The 12,160-nt window shown below is 47.2% G+C and overlaps 1 protein-coding gene across 1 annotated transcript in view; it reads right to left on the bottom strand.

Moving 5' to 3' along the window:
* LOC119386563 (probable ubiquitin carboxyl-terminal hydrolase FAF-X) overlaps positions 1-12,160 on the bottom strand; it is a 326,343-nt gene that overhangs the window by 43,391 nt on the left and 270,792 nt on the right. Inside the window, exons 31-33 of the mRNA XM_037653846.2 lie at positions 9,351-9,438; positions 6,406-6,572; positions 2,340-2,513 (exon numbers count right to left, since the gene is read on the bottom strand). Of these exons, the coding sequence (XP_037509774.1) occupies positions 2,340-2,513; positions 6,406-6,572; positions 9,351-9,438 (429 nt within the window). The remainder of the gene's footprint in view (positions 1-2,339; positions 2,514-6,405; positions 6,573-9,350; positions 9,439-12,160) is intronic.

Here is a 12,160-nt window from a genome sequence, read left to right as displayed (position 1 = left end):
CGCTCGGCTAGAGACACGCGGTACGGGCGGCGGTGCACAATCGATGTTCCGTCGGTCTGAATGCGATGTGCTGCAGCGGTAGTTTGGCCCAAGGTGGACGAATAGGCATCGAAAGAGGTTGCGTGCTTGTTCAACAAAGCAACCAGCTGCTGCTTCTGCGAATCTGTCAAGTCACTGCTGATGACTGCTGTAAGGGCGGAGGAAGAAGTACGATCAGCAGTAGAGTGGCCTTTGGAGCAGACAGGCGTAAGGGGCACGACGCATACAGGCTCCGGATCGGCAACGCAGGCTACCGTGGTGCCCCGCGGAAGTAAAATCTTTTCCGATGTTGCGTTCGTGGCGACGACGAGAGCTGAACCATTGTGGAAGCGAACGACACCTGATGCAAGAGCTATGCCTTTACTAAGGCAGCGGGGTGACGGGGTGACCAATACGTCACCAGAGTCGACGTCGTTGGACACAACCGTTACGATTCGCTGTTCACGTGGTGGCAGCTCGGTATCTGTAGCAGCGACGAGGCGAAGTGGCTTGTAGATGTCGTCGCCGAGCGAGTAGTCTGTGCCGGTAAGGTGGACGACACGTTGGCCACAACAAATAGCCGCGGAAGCAGACGACAGAAAATCCCATCCTAAAATGAGTTGGTGAGAGCACGGGTACAGCACAGCGAACTCTATGTGGTGAAGAATGTCATCGATTAGTACGCGGGCAGTACACAGAGCGGAAGGGCGAATTGTGTTCCCCTGGGCTGCAACCAGTGTAGGTCCATCGTAAGGCGTCATCACTTTCCTGAGACGGGCACACAAATCAGCACGAAGAACAGAAAACGTAGCACCAGTGTCCACCAAGGCATCGACGTGCACTCCTTCAACTATTACAGAAATCATATTGCAAGGGCGTGCTGGAGGAATTTGAGTCCTGTGTGTGAATGCAGTTTTTCCTCCAAAAACTGCATCGCTTAGTTTTCCGGACGGTGGTCAGAGGTGAGGGAGGCAGGCCGAAGCGGAGACGAGGAGCGACGGAAGGGCGAAGGTGAACGGCGTCTGGTTGGCCGATAACTATTGCGCACTTCACTCGATGCGGGCGGAGATGGTGATCGACGCGGAGGTGACGAATAACGGTGGCCTTGGTAAAAGGCTCCTCCGGGGAAGTCACGCTCGCACATGTCGTATCCTCGACGCTCATCTTGCTGGCGCTTGCGGCAAAAGCGTGAGATGTGGCCGCGATAGCCGCAATAGTAGCACGTAGGGCGAGATGATCGCCAAGGCGGGTAGTAGGCAGGGTTTGGGGCACCGGGTGATAGCGCAGTCAGATGGGCAGAGGAGGGCTCAGCCGGCGGTGACTGGAAGCTCGCAGGGGGCGCGGCAGCAACCGACGCGTATGTTGATGGCTGCAACGTCGAGTTGGCGTTCCCTAGAGGTGTGGCAGCAACTTGCGCGAATGTTGGTAGGAGGCGTGACGCAGCGGGTTGAATGTGCGCCGAGTGAGTCAAGGACGCTAGCTCCTCCCTGATGACATCACGCAAGGCCGTGCCGGAAGGCTGACTGGGACACAGTGTAGGCACTGAGACACAATATATCGAGCTATTTCGCAGTCCCCTTTGAATTCGATATATCCGGGATTGACTGTATTGCGCGTTGTGGAAGTTGTGATCTGCTCTTTTTCAGTCCACATTCACTCATGTTGGAATGACAAAGGACATGCCTTCTCCGAAACCAATCAGTAGGTATGTGCGAATAGCAAATTTTAGGTTCGAAGCGAATTTGAAGCGAATAGTGATTTGGTCGAATAATTTCGTATCGAATTCAAATCGTATATATCACATGTCGTAAAGGAAAATGAGTGCATTTGTCATGACCCAACTAACCAGCACAATATTTTTTAAAATTGAAACAAAGCATGTGGAAATGTCATTCTTTTTGGTTCAAACGAAAGTGGAAGCAACTTTGAACAGTAGCAGGGTTTGGCTTTTGGTAGAATGCAAGTGATAACCTGTAAAATATGTTACGTTTTAAACTTTACTATGATTAGAGCATATAAGCCGGTATAACGAGCTTTTAAACTTAAAAAATGAAGAATCGATGTGAGGGTAATTTGTTCATTTAGTTTTGAAGTGGGGCTTCGCGGCAGGGCGGGTTTCCCCTGGATATGGGTTTTCACGGCATAACACATCTGCGCTGCTGTGAAACCACCTTTACAGGTGGTTACATGCGGTTTACATATGTCTATTCGTTCATTTCGAATACTTTGAAATTTAGAATGATTTAAATTCGTTTGGAAGCGTATTTGAATACTGTTATATTCGTTCGAATATTTGCACAAGCCTAGCAAGAAGGACTCACCGGCAGGCAGGAGTGTGTCTTGGAGGAGACGTCGCAGCAGCGCACAAGCAGGGACACCAGCTGGTACAGCTTGCTCAGGTCGGCGTATTGGTACTTGATCGGTGGGCCTGGCCCCTCATCCAGTGCCACCAGCATCAGTGTGCCCAGCACATTCAGCCGAAGCAGCTGCAACCTCTGCACAAGTCCTCGGTTTGCAATCCACACATATCACACTTCCAAACTGAGGCTGCTTCACATAGTAGAATGCCCCAGCATTTTTACACTTTCCTGTCCGCAGGAAAATAGGCCAATTTTGGGTACTATAGTAAACAATTTTTATACTGGCACAGAATATTATTGGTACTATAATATATGACATCAATATGTAGAACAAGGAATGCACTTTCAAATGGTATTTAACTTAAGCAAACATTTCTTAAGAATTTTGCGGAAAAAAACTTTAATAGCAACATTTTTGACAAAAACAAAAATGCTCCATAAAAACATCAATGCTGCTTTGCACCAGTTGAACACAAAGAAAATTTTGAATTATACATTTTAACCAGAAATTCCATATCCAATATCCCTGCAAATCTCAGCATCCCATCTCTAGTCGCTGCTTAGATACAAAAGAAAACGGTAGCCCAAGTGGCTAGTGTGCCAGCGAGCAATGCAGTTACATGATGCGGTGAAGCACAAGTTTGCACAGCGTGTTTTGCAGAATACATTCGTTTTCTGTGTTACTTTTTGTTCAAGAGTATGTATGCATTCATGCACATTTATTAGTTGTGCTGTACATCTCGGCGATTATTTCTCAGGTAAAGAAGAGCATGAAGAAATCAGACTCCAACGAAATGCCGCGCGGCACTACGGAGTGCAATGCCGAGGTCCACTCCAGGTATTTTTCTCGCGCTAAACTTTACTCATTCAGTAGTCACCGGCAAGCGGTCCCCCCAAACGATGCTGACAACCCCGCAGATAAGAACTGTGACCTTTAGAACACGGCGGATATCTCTTGAACGGAGCATGGCAGCGACGACTTGGTTCGGAGATCAAAATGAAAGTTACCGCGGATACCTATTGACGTTCCGTGGCTCTTGGACACACTTTTGCTATCTGTGCTGAAGGCCGATGAGTCATAATCATCTTCCGAGTCTGCACTGCTGCCAACATATAAAAGATTCTGACTCAGACTCACCGGAATCCACTGAAATTTGCCTTTTCCGAGAGGCAGGGGCGCGCGATGTCGACGCCATGTTTGAAGCTACGAGCGCTCGGTCTTCTCGACTTAAGTGGCACTTCAAAGCCCTCTCCACAGCGGAAAAAAATAAACGAATAAGGGAAACCGGAAAAATTGCTCCCGTTTTATATGATGGATGATGTCAGCTGCCCACAAGCGCTTCTAGCATGGCAAAATTTGAAGTTGAAAACCGTCGTTAGCGGGCTATCGATAGGTATAGGCGTGGACAGAAAAGTGTTAACAGGTAAAATGCACTGCAGATGACAATGAAACCAGTTCAAAAGAGAAAGTGGAAGTGCCACACTATTCTTTGTGTAATTGTACACCTCAAAATCCTGTAACTTTCATATGCTACGGGAGCGGCAGTCGCGAGCACGCCGACAGTAGAAAAGAACGATGGACACGACGCTCGCGGCTCGCGCTCAGTGGCCATTGACAGCGAGTCGCGGCCGAGTCTTTGAATGATCAAGACGTGTTTCGCAGTGTCTCGTCCTCGTCTCTGAGGGGTTCTGCACAGCGGCTAGCCCACAACCCGACAATGCAAACACAGGCGGTCATACAACAGCTCAGAACACGCTGCTGCCACTGGACACATGCCGCTCGTGGCAGAAATTACTAAAATTGCCCCACAGCATACGCCCATGGAATGCACATACGTTCAGCCAACTGAAGATACCTTTGTCACGCTGGTATCCACCAATTTCGGGCGAGCGAAGCATTGTCAATATGTGGAGAAGCACTCAAGAGGGCACACGTTTATCATTTTTATAAAGCACGACACGACGAATCGAAGAATTCGGAGCCGACGGTGATCACTTCGGCTTGCATGACGCCCCACAAATTATGTAGTGTCCTTACATAAGCTTAAACACAGGTTGATAATTGGTTTTTGAAGACGACTGGAAGCAAAAGTACTCTCACTGAGTCGACAGTGGAATTCAAGTTGCATTATTTCGACCTTACCGCTGAATCCATCTTCGGGATATCTTGACGTGAAGTGTATTATCTAAAGATTAAATGATCGTGTGCATTCTCTGTCAAAAGAATAATAGTGTTAAAACCCTCAGCTATAATCCAACCCTCACGGTTCACGAGGGGCCGCTTTCCAGCCTGTTAATTAAGAACCTGCTTGCAACTTGATCTGTGCACGCACTGATCAAGTCAGCACGAGATTCATGGTATTAGAACTCAACGCCACACACTAGTTTTGTAAGATTTGAGGCCATTTATGACATTCAAAACTAATCGAAACAAACGAGACACAAGAGGCTGTGATACCGAAAGGGCAGTGTGGCCAAATTTAGGTTACGCTCGAAGGTGCACGGGCGCGCTGAGTTCAGCAGATGACAGTTGGCCTCTACCGGAAGTGAGTCATCTTTTTGAAAACTCCCAACAAAGTTTTCCATATTGCAGCCTGTTTATTTAATTACAACTATTATACACAGTGTCAATGGGAACAAGCGCATCTGATCCAAACACCGCTCTTGATTTATGTCGGCTATTGGCCAATAAGGATGCTATGTCTCTTGCGACGCGGAGAAACAGATACGTGATGTCAAATGACAGGTGCCCGCCCACCGACGAGAGTGAGAACCGGCCTCTGTTTGAAAAGTGGGCGCCTGAGAAAACAGCAACTTCGCGCTCCGCTTGTAAGCCTTTATGCGGCACGCACGACTGCAATATACGGCTGAGCAGTTCATAGCCGTGTCAGCTTTCCATAGGATGTGGTTTTTCAACAAGCCCAAGGGGTGCTTCATGACCCCTTTAAGCCGTAGTGGTTCATCCTACGCCTACCGGTTAGTGTGTACACTGCGTACCGCAATAACTTTCTGCGCCATAAATATTTACTGCACCGATGAGTATGCCGACGCCAGAATGTTTTCCGTCTTTTAGAGAAGTGCGGAAATCAGTCAATAAATGATTCCTACTTCCGCGCGATTGCAGCGATGTCTTTGCGGGCAAGCATAGGGAAAGAACGAATGCAAGGTGGCGGCAACCAACGAACACGCCAGTATAAATTATCGCTGACAACGTTATCGCAATAAGTATCTTCAACTATGTTTTCAGGCACGCGTGTCACGTAGCGCTACTTTAAGCCTACTGCGCGCTTTTAGCTGCCGATCACTGCTGCTCGATATGTGGGACCACGTTCAAGCGCACCACTTGCAGAAAGCTAACGTTGTGGCGTGGTTGCGGCACTGCCATTGATATGCAACTGGATTGCGTCAGGTGTCACGACGGCTGTGGTGCTAGTGGCGCCATAATGCCATCTTCGACAAATCGCACCAGTGCACTCCGGAGCGCCCAGGTGCTACGCTGATTGGAAGAAACAGAGTACCAGGGCGCCCCGGTGTGATTTGATGAAGATGTCATAACAAATGCAGCAGCGCAAGTGTACAAGATGGCGACCGTGACGTACTTCCGCTCACGCAGCGCACTGTCCGCGAAACATTAGTTTTGGTTGCAAAAACCATGTTGTGGCACAGCAGCGGCGCAAATCAGGCAAAAAAGACCCTTTTGGAGAAGTATGGAGCAGTAATTTCCAGTTGACGCAGATTGGCTCAATTTGCACAGGTTTCCCACCACTGGGTCATTTTATAACAGCAGCCCATTGCAAATTAAAAAAATAAAAACGAACAGTTGTGCTTTTCCATAGTTCAGCTTAGCTTCACAAATGAAATCACCTGGAATGCCTGTGGGTATTAACACTTTGGATGACAGGCTTCGATTGCTGCATCAATTGCCCTGCACAGTGCAAGTAAAGCTATTTCTCATACGCATCAACATGTTTCTTGTCAAATTACACCAAGAATATTGCTGGTGACATGAACAAAGCAGACACTGTACCTCTGTGACTCCATAGCAAGCATACATGTAGAAGAAACCGAAGTACTGGGCCAGGTGGCGGCCATGTTCGGACACCTCCTTGTTGACAAGCGACAGGACAGCCACAAGTAGGTGGTCCGATAGACTGGCAGCACTCAGGCTGGACACTCCACCTTGATCAACAGTGGCTGCGCAAAAGACAGAATTTAGTGCAAACATACCCCACATGTACGCGAGGGCTTATTGGTCCGCTCGTTAAGAGATTACGTGCAGCGTGATGCCAGCTGGCAAAGCCATCATGGCTACGAGCGGCACTGACTAACACTCCCAGGTTTGCGTGCACATAAGTACCCATTCAAATGGGAGGAAGGGTTTATCGTGAAGGAAATTTCAACAGCGCGGGAATAAACACGAATGCACGAAAAGAGAGCTGATACGCACATTTCGTGCATTCGTGTTTATTCCCGCGCTGTTGAAATTTCCTTCACGATGAACTACAAACTCGCCCAAACTCTCAGGTTAATAGGAAGGGTTTCACAATAAAAACTAAACTACGAATTCCCTCCTCTACAACGAAGCCTGCTTTTGGCTCAGATCTCTACAGACGTAGCTCAATTGGGAAGAAAATCGGGCTCGTAATTTGAAGGTTGTAGGTTCGGTCCTGCCGACAGCAAGTTGTCTTCTCGTCCGCTTTACTTTCATCACATCTATATTACAATTACTACCTTATACTTAAAACTAGAGCTGTGCGAATAGCAAAATTTCGGGTGCGAAGCGAATTCGAATAATAAAGATTGAGTGCGAATCGAATCGAATAATTTCGAATAATTTTCGAATATTTCTCAAACATTTTTCGAATAATTCGAAGTGAAATTACAGAAAAAGTTGCAGAGAATCCCTAAGTATGTTCTTGTGAGATCGCAACATGAAAGTGTTTCTTTTCGCTAGGTTGATGAAGCGCTGGTGGGGTCATATTTCATAGTTGTCTTTCTTATCAAGAGTGAGGCAATGTAGAGGCCGAATTGTATTTATGTACATGATTTGGTGCAACCAAAGTGTTGCCGACAACACTTTACACGTGATAGGCAGAGATGCCATTTCCTCAGCCTCTCCTCCTCTTTCACCTGCTGTGGAAGGCCAACTGATGTGGCGGACAAGGGTGTGCTCCCTTCAAGTCCGGAGTTCCAAATCTGCCTCGTAGACGTCGATATATAAGAACATCTGAAATTTTGGATGCTAAAATGCTTCGGCGTCCGATTTTTCAGACTTCCTGCCCAAAATTCAGGTCCAAAACAGCATTAATGAGCCCCCACCTCTGCCACATCTTTCATATCTCCATATTGGAATCAGCGTTTTCTTGAGTTAATACATTTGCGACCGTAGCGGAGCTTGAAAGGCAGCTTTGCCGCAATACGGGGGTGTGATGAGGTGAAGCATATTGAAAATCTAGGGACCATTTCCAACCGGACTTTGTCTCTTGGCTAAGTTCGACCGTAAAGGAGCTTGAAAGGCAGCTTTGCCGCAATACGAGACTGTAATGAGGTGAAGCATATTGAAAATCTGAAGGGGTCACTTTCAGCCGGACGTTGACTGCATTTGTCTTTGGGAAGTTCGAATAGTTCGAATAGTAAAATTTCAATGCGAATCGAATCGAATAGCAAACACTATTCGAAAAATATTCGAAATTTCGAATATTCGCACACCCCTACTTAAAACAGTACAATTAACATCCCCTATACTTTCTTGGCTTCATTATCTGCTGGTTTTCATTAAGGTGGTGTCAAACAAAAAAAAAGATGAGCCCTCAACGTTCGCCTCCTTCACACATTTAAGATGTTTTATTGAAGCGAAAATGTCCTTAATGGTGGTTTCAGAAGGCGGGTCCAGCAGCTCTTTTGGCCCGCAGACTGCCCGTCACCTGACCCTCCACTTCCAGTTTGGGGAGCCCGTGAAGGAAATTTCAACATGCCATCGAGCACGTTGATCAGAAATGTTAAAAACATTTTCTTGGTCTGCCCATCACCATCTTCCTCGCACACTTGCTGGGGTGGTGAGTCAACAAGGCCGTTTTCTTCCTCTCTTCTTTTTATTTGGCAGCTGGGCAAACCAGTGGCTCTTTGAACATGCGACTTCTGTTTGAAAATGTGTGCGCGACATCGTTTGCTGCTTGAAGTGGCCTTGGCCCGTGGTTTCTCCCTCTCTTGCTGGCGTGAGTACGGCGTAAGCAGCCAGGCCATTTGTGGTCCTGCTATCACGTGACTTGGTTGCCTACGGATCGGTCTGTCGTGTGAACCTAGTCCGTCCCAATGTGGTAGCCCTGCTTGTAATTTATCTAATCTCGCACTGGCCTCCTTGTCTGTCTAGCTGACGCCATGGTGGCCTAGTGGTCACAGTGCTTGGCTGCTGACCCAGTTGAGGCAGACACATTTTGATGGAGGCAAAATGCTGGAGGTCCATGTACTGTGTGATATATTAAAGAAATTATCCTGAGCCCAGGTGGTTGAAATTATCCCGAGCTCTCCACTACAGCGTGCTTTATATAATTGTTTTGGCACACAAAACCCGAGAAATTACTGCACCACCTGACAACGCTTCTTCCTGCCCTCAATGACTGTTGGCTGTCATCACACATAAACTGGTAGTGGACTGGTTGTTGTTCTTTTTGTGAATAGGTTTCTTGGTGCCTGTATTGAGCAAAGCTAGCTGCCATTAAGGTTTCAGTAATGAGACTGCATTCGTGCCATTTGTTTCCTCTGTTCGCAAGCATCTCTTCGTGCCTGCGCTATTCTACACCCTTTACCACAAACCACATGCGATTAGAGCAATTTGTGGTTCTAAATGGAACACAGGTGCTTGTTTTCTCCTCCTCTGTACCTAAACCGGGGAGGTGACTCTCAAGTTCACACAGTACAAACTGGTATTGAACAGGCGAACTTTAAGTAGGAATGATGCAACGAATGACTCACCTGATATGGGGCAGAGTGGTGTGTAGGGGCCATCCCTCGCCGAGGTGTGTGCCAGAAATACCACAATCTTGGCAAAAGCACTGCGAACCTGCACGTTTTAACTCCTGTTGCATTTATGGTGTACAGTAAAAAAACAGAGCTCACCTTGGCCATGCTTAAACTGGGACAAAAGTGGGGGAGGCCCTTCAAAGGAACCACATCCTAGGCTCACTGCTAATCACAAGTGTGAAAGCTAGAGCATTTGAATGCTCTGTCCTTCTTGGCTACTTTTTGTCTAGTGTGATCCTTGCGCTCAAGCTTCGCATATGAAAAATTTTATTTTGATTACAAAATAGTACTTGAACATTCATTATTATGCAAGAGAAAAATCGAGGTCAAACCAGACTGATTTTTAAAGCTGTAGTGATTACTGCTGAGCCTTCCAATTCTTGCCCAGCTTGCCCTGGGTGAGCAATATGTGCTTACTTGAAGATTTGAACATATGGTAGTCAAACCTGTGCTGCTTCTACAAACTCTGTGCAGTGAGAACATCTTCTCACTGCAGTACAACAAAATGGAGTCGAACGTCTTTAATATAAAGCTGCATAATTCGAACTGGTACATTGGTCCCGGCAAAGCGACATGAATTTAAGTAGAGAAAAACTATCCTTAATTCGAACTTGAAGCACATGCCATGGTTAATTCAAACAACACTGCCCATCTGCACAGACAACTTTGCATGCAATCCCAACCGTGTACAGTAGCGCTGTACTGCCAGAGTACAGCGCTAGTCCCGTTTTGTGTGTTTTGTGTGACAAGGCGTTTTTGGTGGCATAAGTGGTGAATTTTCAATAAACATACAGGAAGCGTACGGTGTGGGGCTAGTTGGTAAGACATGGAAAACATGTTTATTTTTTGAATAATGAATGCTTATTTTTCAATAAACATTCAGTTGGCAGTACAGCGCTAGTCCTGTTGTGTGTGTTCCTTTTTTTGTCGTCGTTTTCTTCGTGCTGCTTCTAGTTTTCGCATCATGAACCGACTCGCCCAAACCTACAAGTTGTTGCTAACAAGACACTGATGACGCCGAAAAAAGCAGCAATTATTCGCCAGGTGGAAGGCGGCGAACCTAAAACCGAAGTTGCTCGGGAGTTTTTGCCTAGTTGGACGCTGATGAGATCGTACGTCAGGCCCTCGAACCAGCTCAGGTGGACAGTGACTCCAATGATGATGCACCAGCCACACCACAGTCATCAAATGCAGATTTAGCGAGGCTGTAACAATGATGGCCAAGCACTGGCTGAAATACAGGTTGACTTGATCGTGCATAAACGTGCGTGTGTGCAAATGCGCATTGACAAGTTTTCCGGCCACTGGGCAAATTAAGGTGCTTTTTTTTTCTGGTGAATCCTTTTTTTTTCGGACTCTCGATTATTCTGACTTTTCCGCGGTTCCTGCAGAGTCCGAATAAATGGTTGGCGACTGTAGTTTTACTCCCCCTTGACATTCATATCACCGAGATTCTACAGTATGTCCAAAAACGATCGTACGAAAATATGGACCTTGCTTTGCCACTGTGCACACACCAGCACACTCCGCCAGAACCCTGTCGATGAATGAAACCGCAGAGGTGAGAATGGCGTCATCCACAGAACCGTAATCAGTGTATGCGATTACAGTGACACAACCTTTTTCTCTATGCCCCTGAATGAGCTGAATTTCCTTTGCCATTGTGTAGGAATGCAAGCCGACCTGACACCATCAAAACAAAAACAACAAATGGCTTAAGCGCTTACAGTATTTACTCGCATAACAATCACATAATAACGTGCTTAGGTTGTCTCTTATTAAAAGCATTCAGTAGGCTTAGAATAGCGTAATACCTCACGCACAGCCGAGCGAATAGCCGAAGATGCTTATTGGGAGACGGTCCGGCATGAGTCACGAGTATAAGAAAAATAGGCGTTGACACACTCGGCACGCAGCGACAGAGAGCGCATCCGGATAATGCTCGGCTATAGTACATAAGCCAGCTGCAGTTGCAAGGGGGGCGCTACGACGTGGGGCCTAGAGGAACTGAGCGTTTGAGGCAGAGGCACATTTTTTTCTTTTCTTTCTTTTCTCCCTTGGGTAATGAAGCGGTGTTATCAAAATGGTTTTCAGTGGCGTTTAGAGCTGTTGTCCGTGTTTTGTCATGCTCACGGTGCAAGATGTACACTCTTTAGGTGAGGACACTTGTGAGACGCGATCGACGAGATAAAGTAACAACGCTGTGCACCCATCAGTCCTATGGTGGCAGCGGATGCCACGGTGTATGAAAAATACTTTGTGGCAGATAGCTATCGGCGGGATGACGCAACTTCAAAACAAAAAAGGCATTGCAGTGTCAACCAGCGCTTGGCGGAAAATGTGAATTTCCAAGACAGTGAATGCGGCTATGGCACGCTAGCAACTAGAGCTGGAAACGCAAGCCGCGTTGTTCACAAACGAAAAATGCGACGTGCGGCAAACACCGCAGTTGCCTCCAATAATGTCAGTTGTTATAACGTTAGTGCAGAAAGAATTTTCTTGTTTTAAGTGCATCGCCACGCCGATAAATACCTGCTGCCACTACCAGAAAAATCGACACACGCAATACACGCCGCAGCACTGAACAATCCGCCGCGACTTTGTGAAACGGGTGCGCCCACTCATCCATGGCCTCCAACATTGCGCGCCTGCCGGCACGCAATCTCGGAGGCATGCCTCAATGTCTATAGCGCATGCACCGGCCACAGTTGCGTGAGGGGTGCTGCGACATGGGGGCCTTTAGGGGCCTCAGGGCCCCTCAA

This window comes from Rhipicephalus sanguineus, chromosome 3, assembly GCF_013339695.2.
Source record: "Rhipicephalus sanguineus isolate Rsan-2018 chromosome 3, BIME_Rsan_1.4, whole genome shotgun sequence".
Taxonomy (NCBI): domain Eukaryota; kingdom Metazoa; phylum Arthropoda; class Arachnida; order Ixodida; family Ixodidae; genus Rhipicephalus; species Rhipicephalus sanguineus.
Note: the sequence above shows the minus strand (reverse complement) of the source record. Positions and strands in the feature narration are given on the sequence as shown.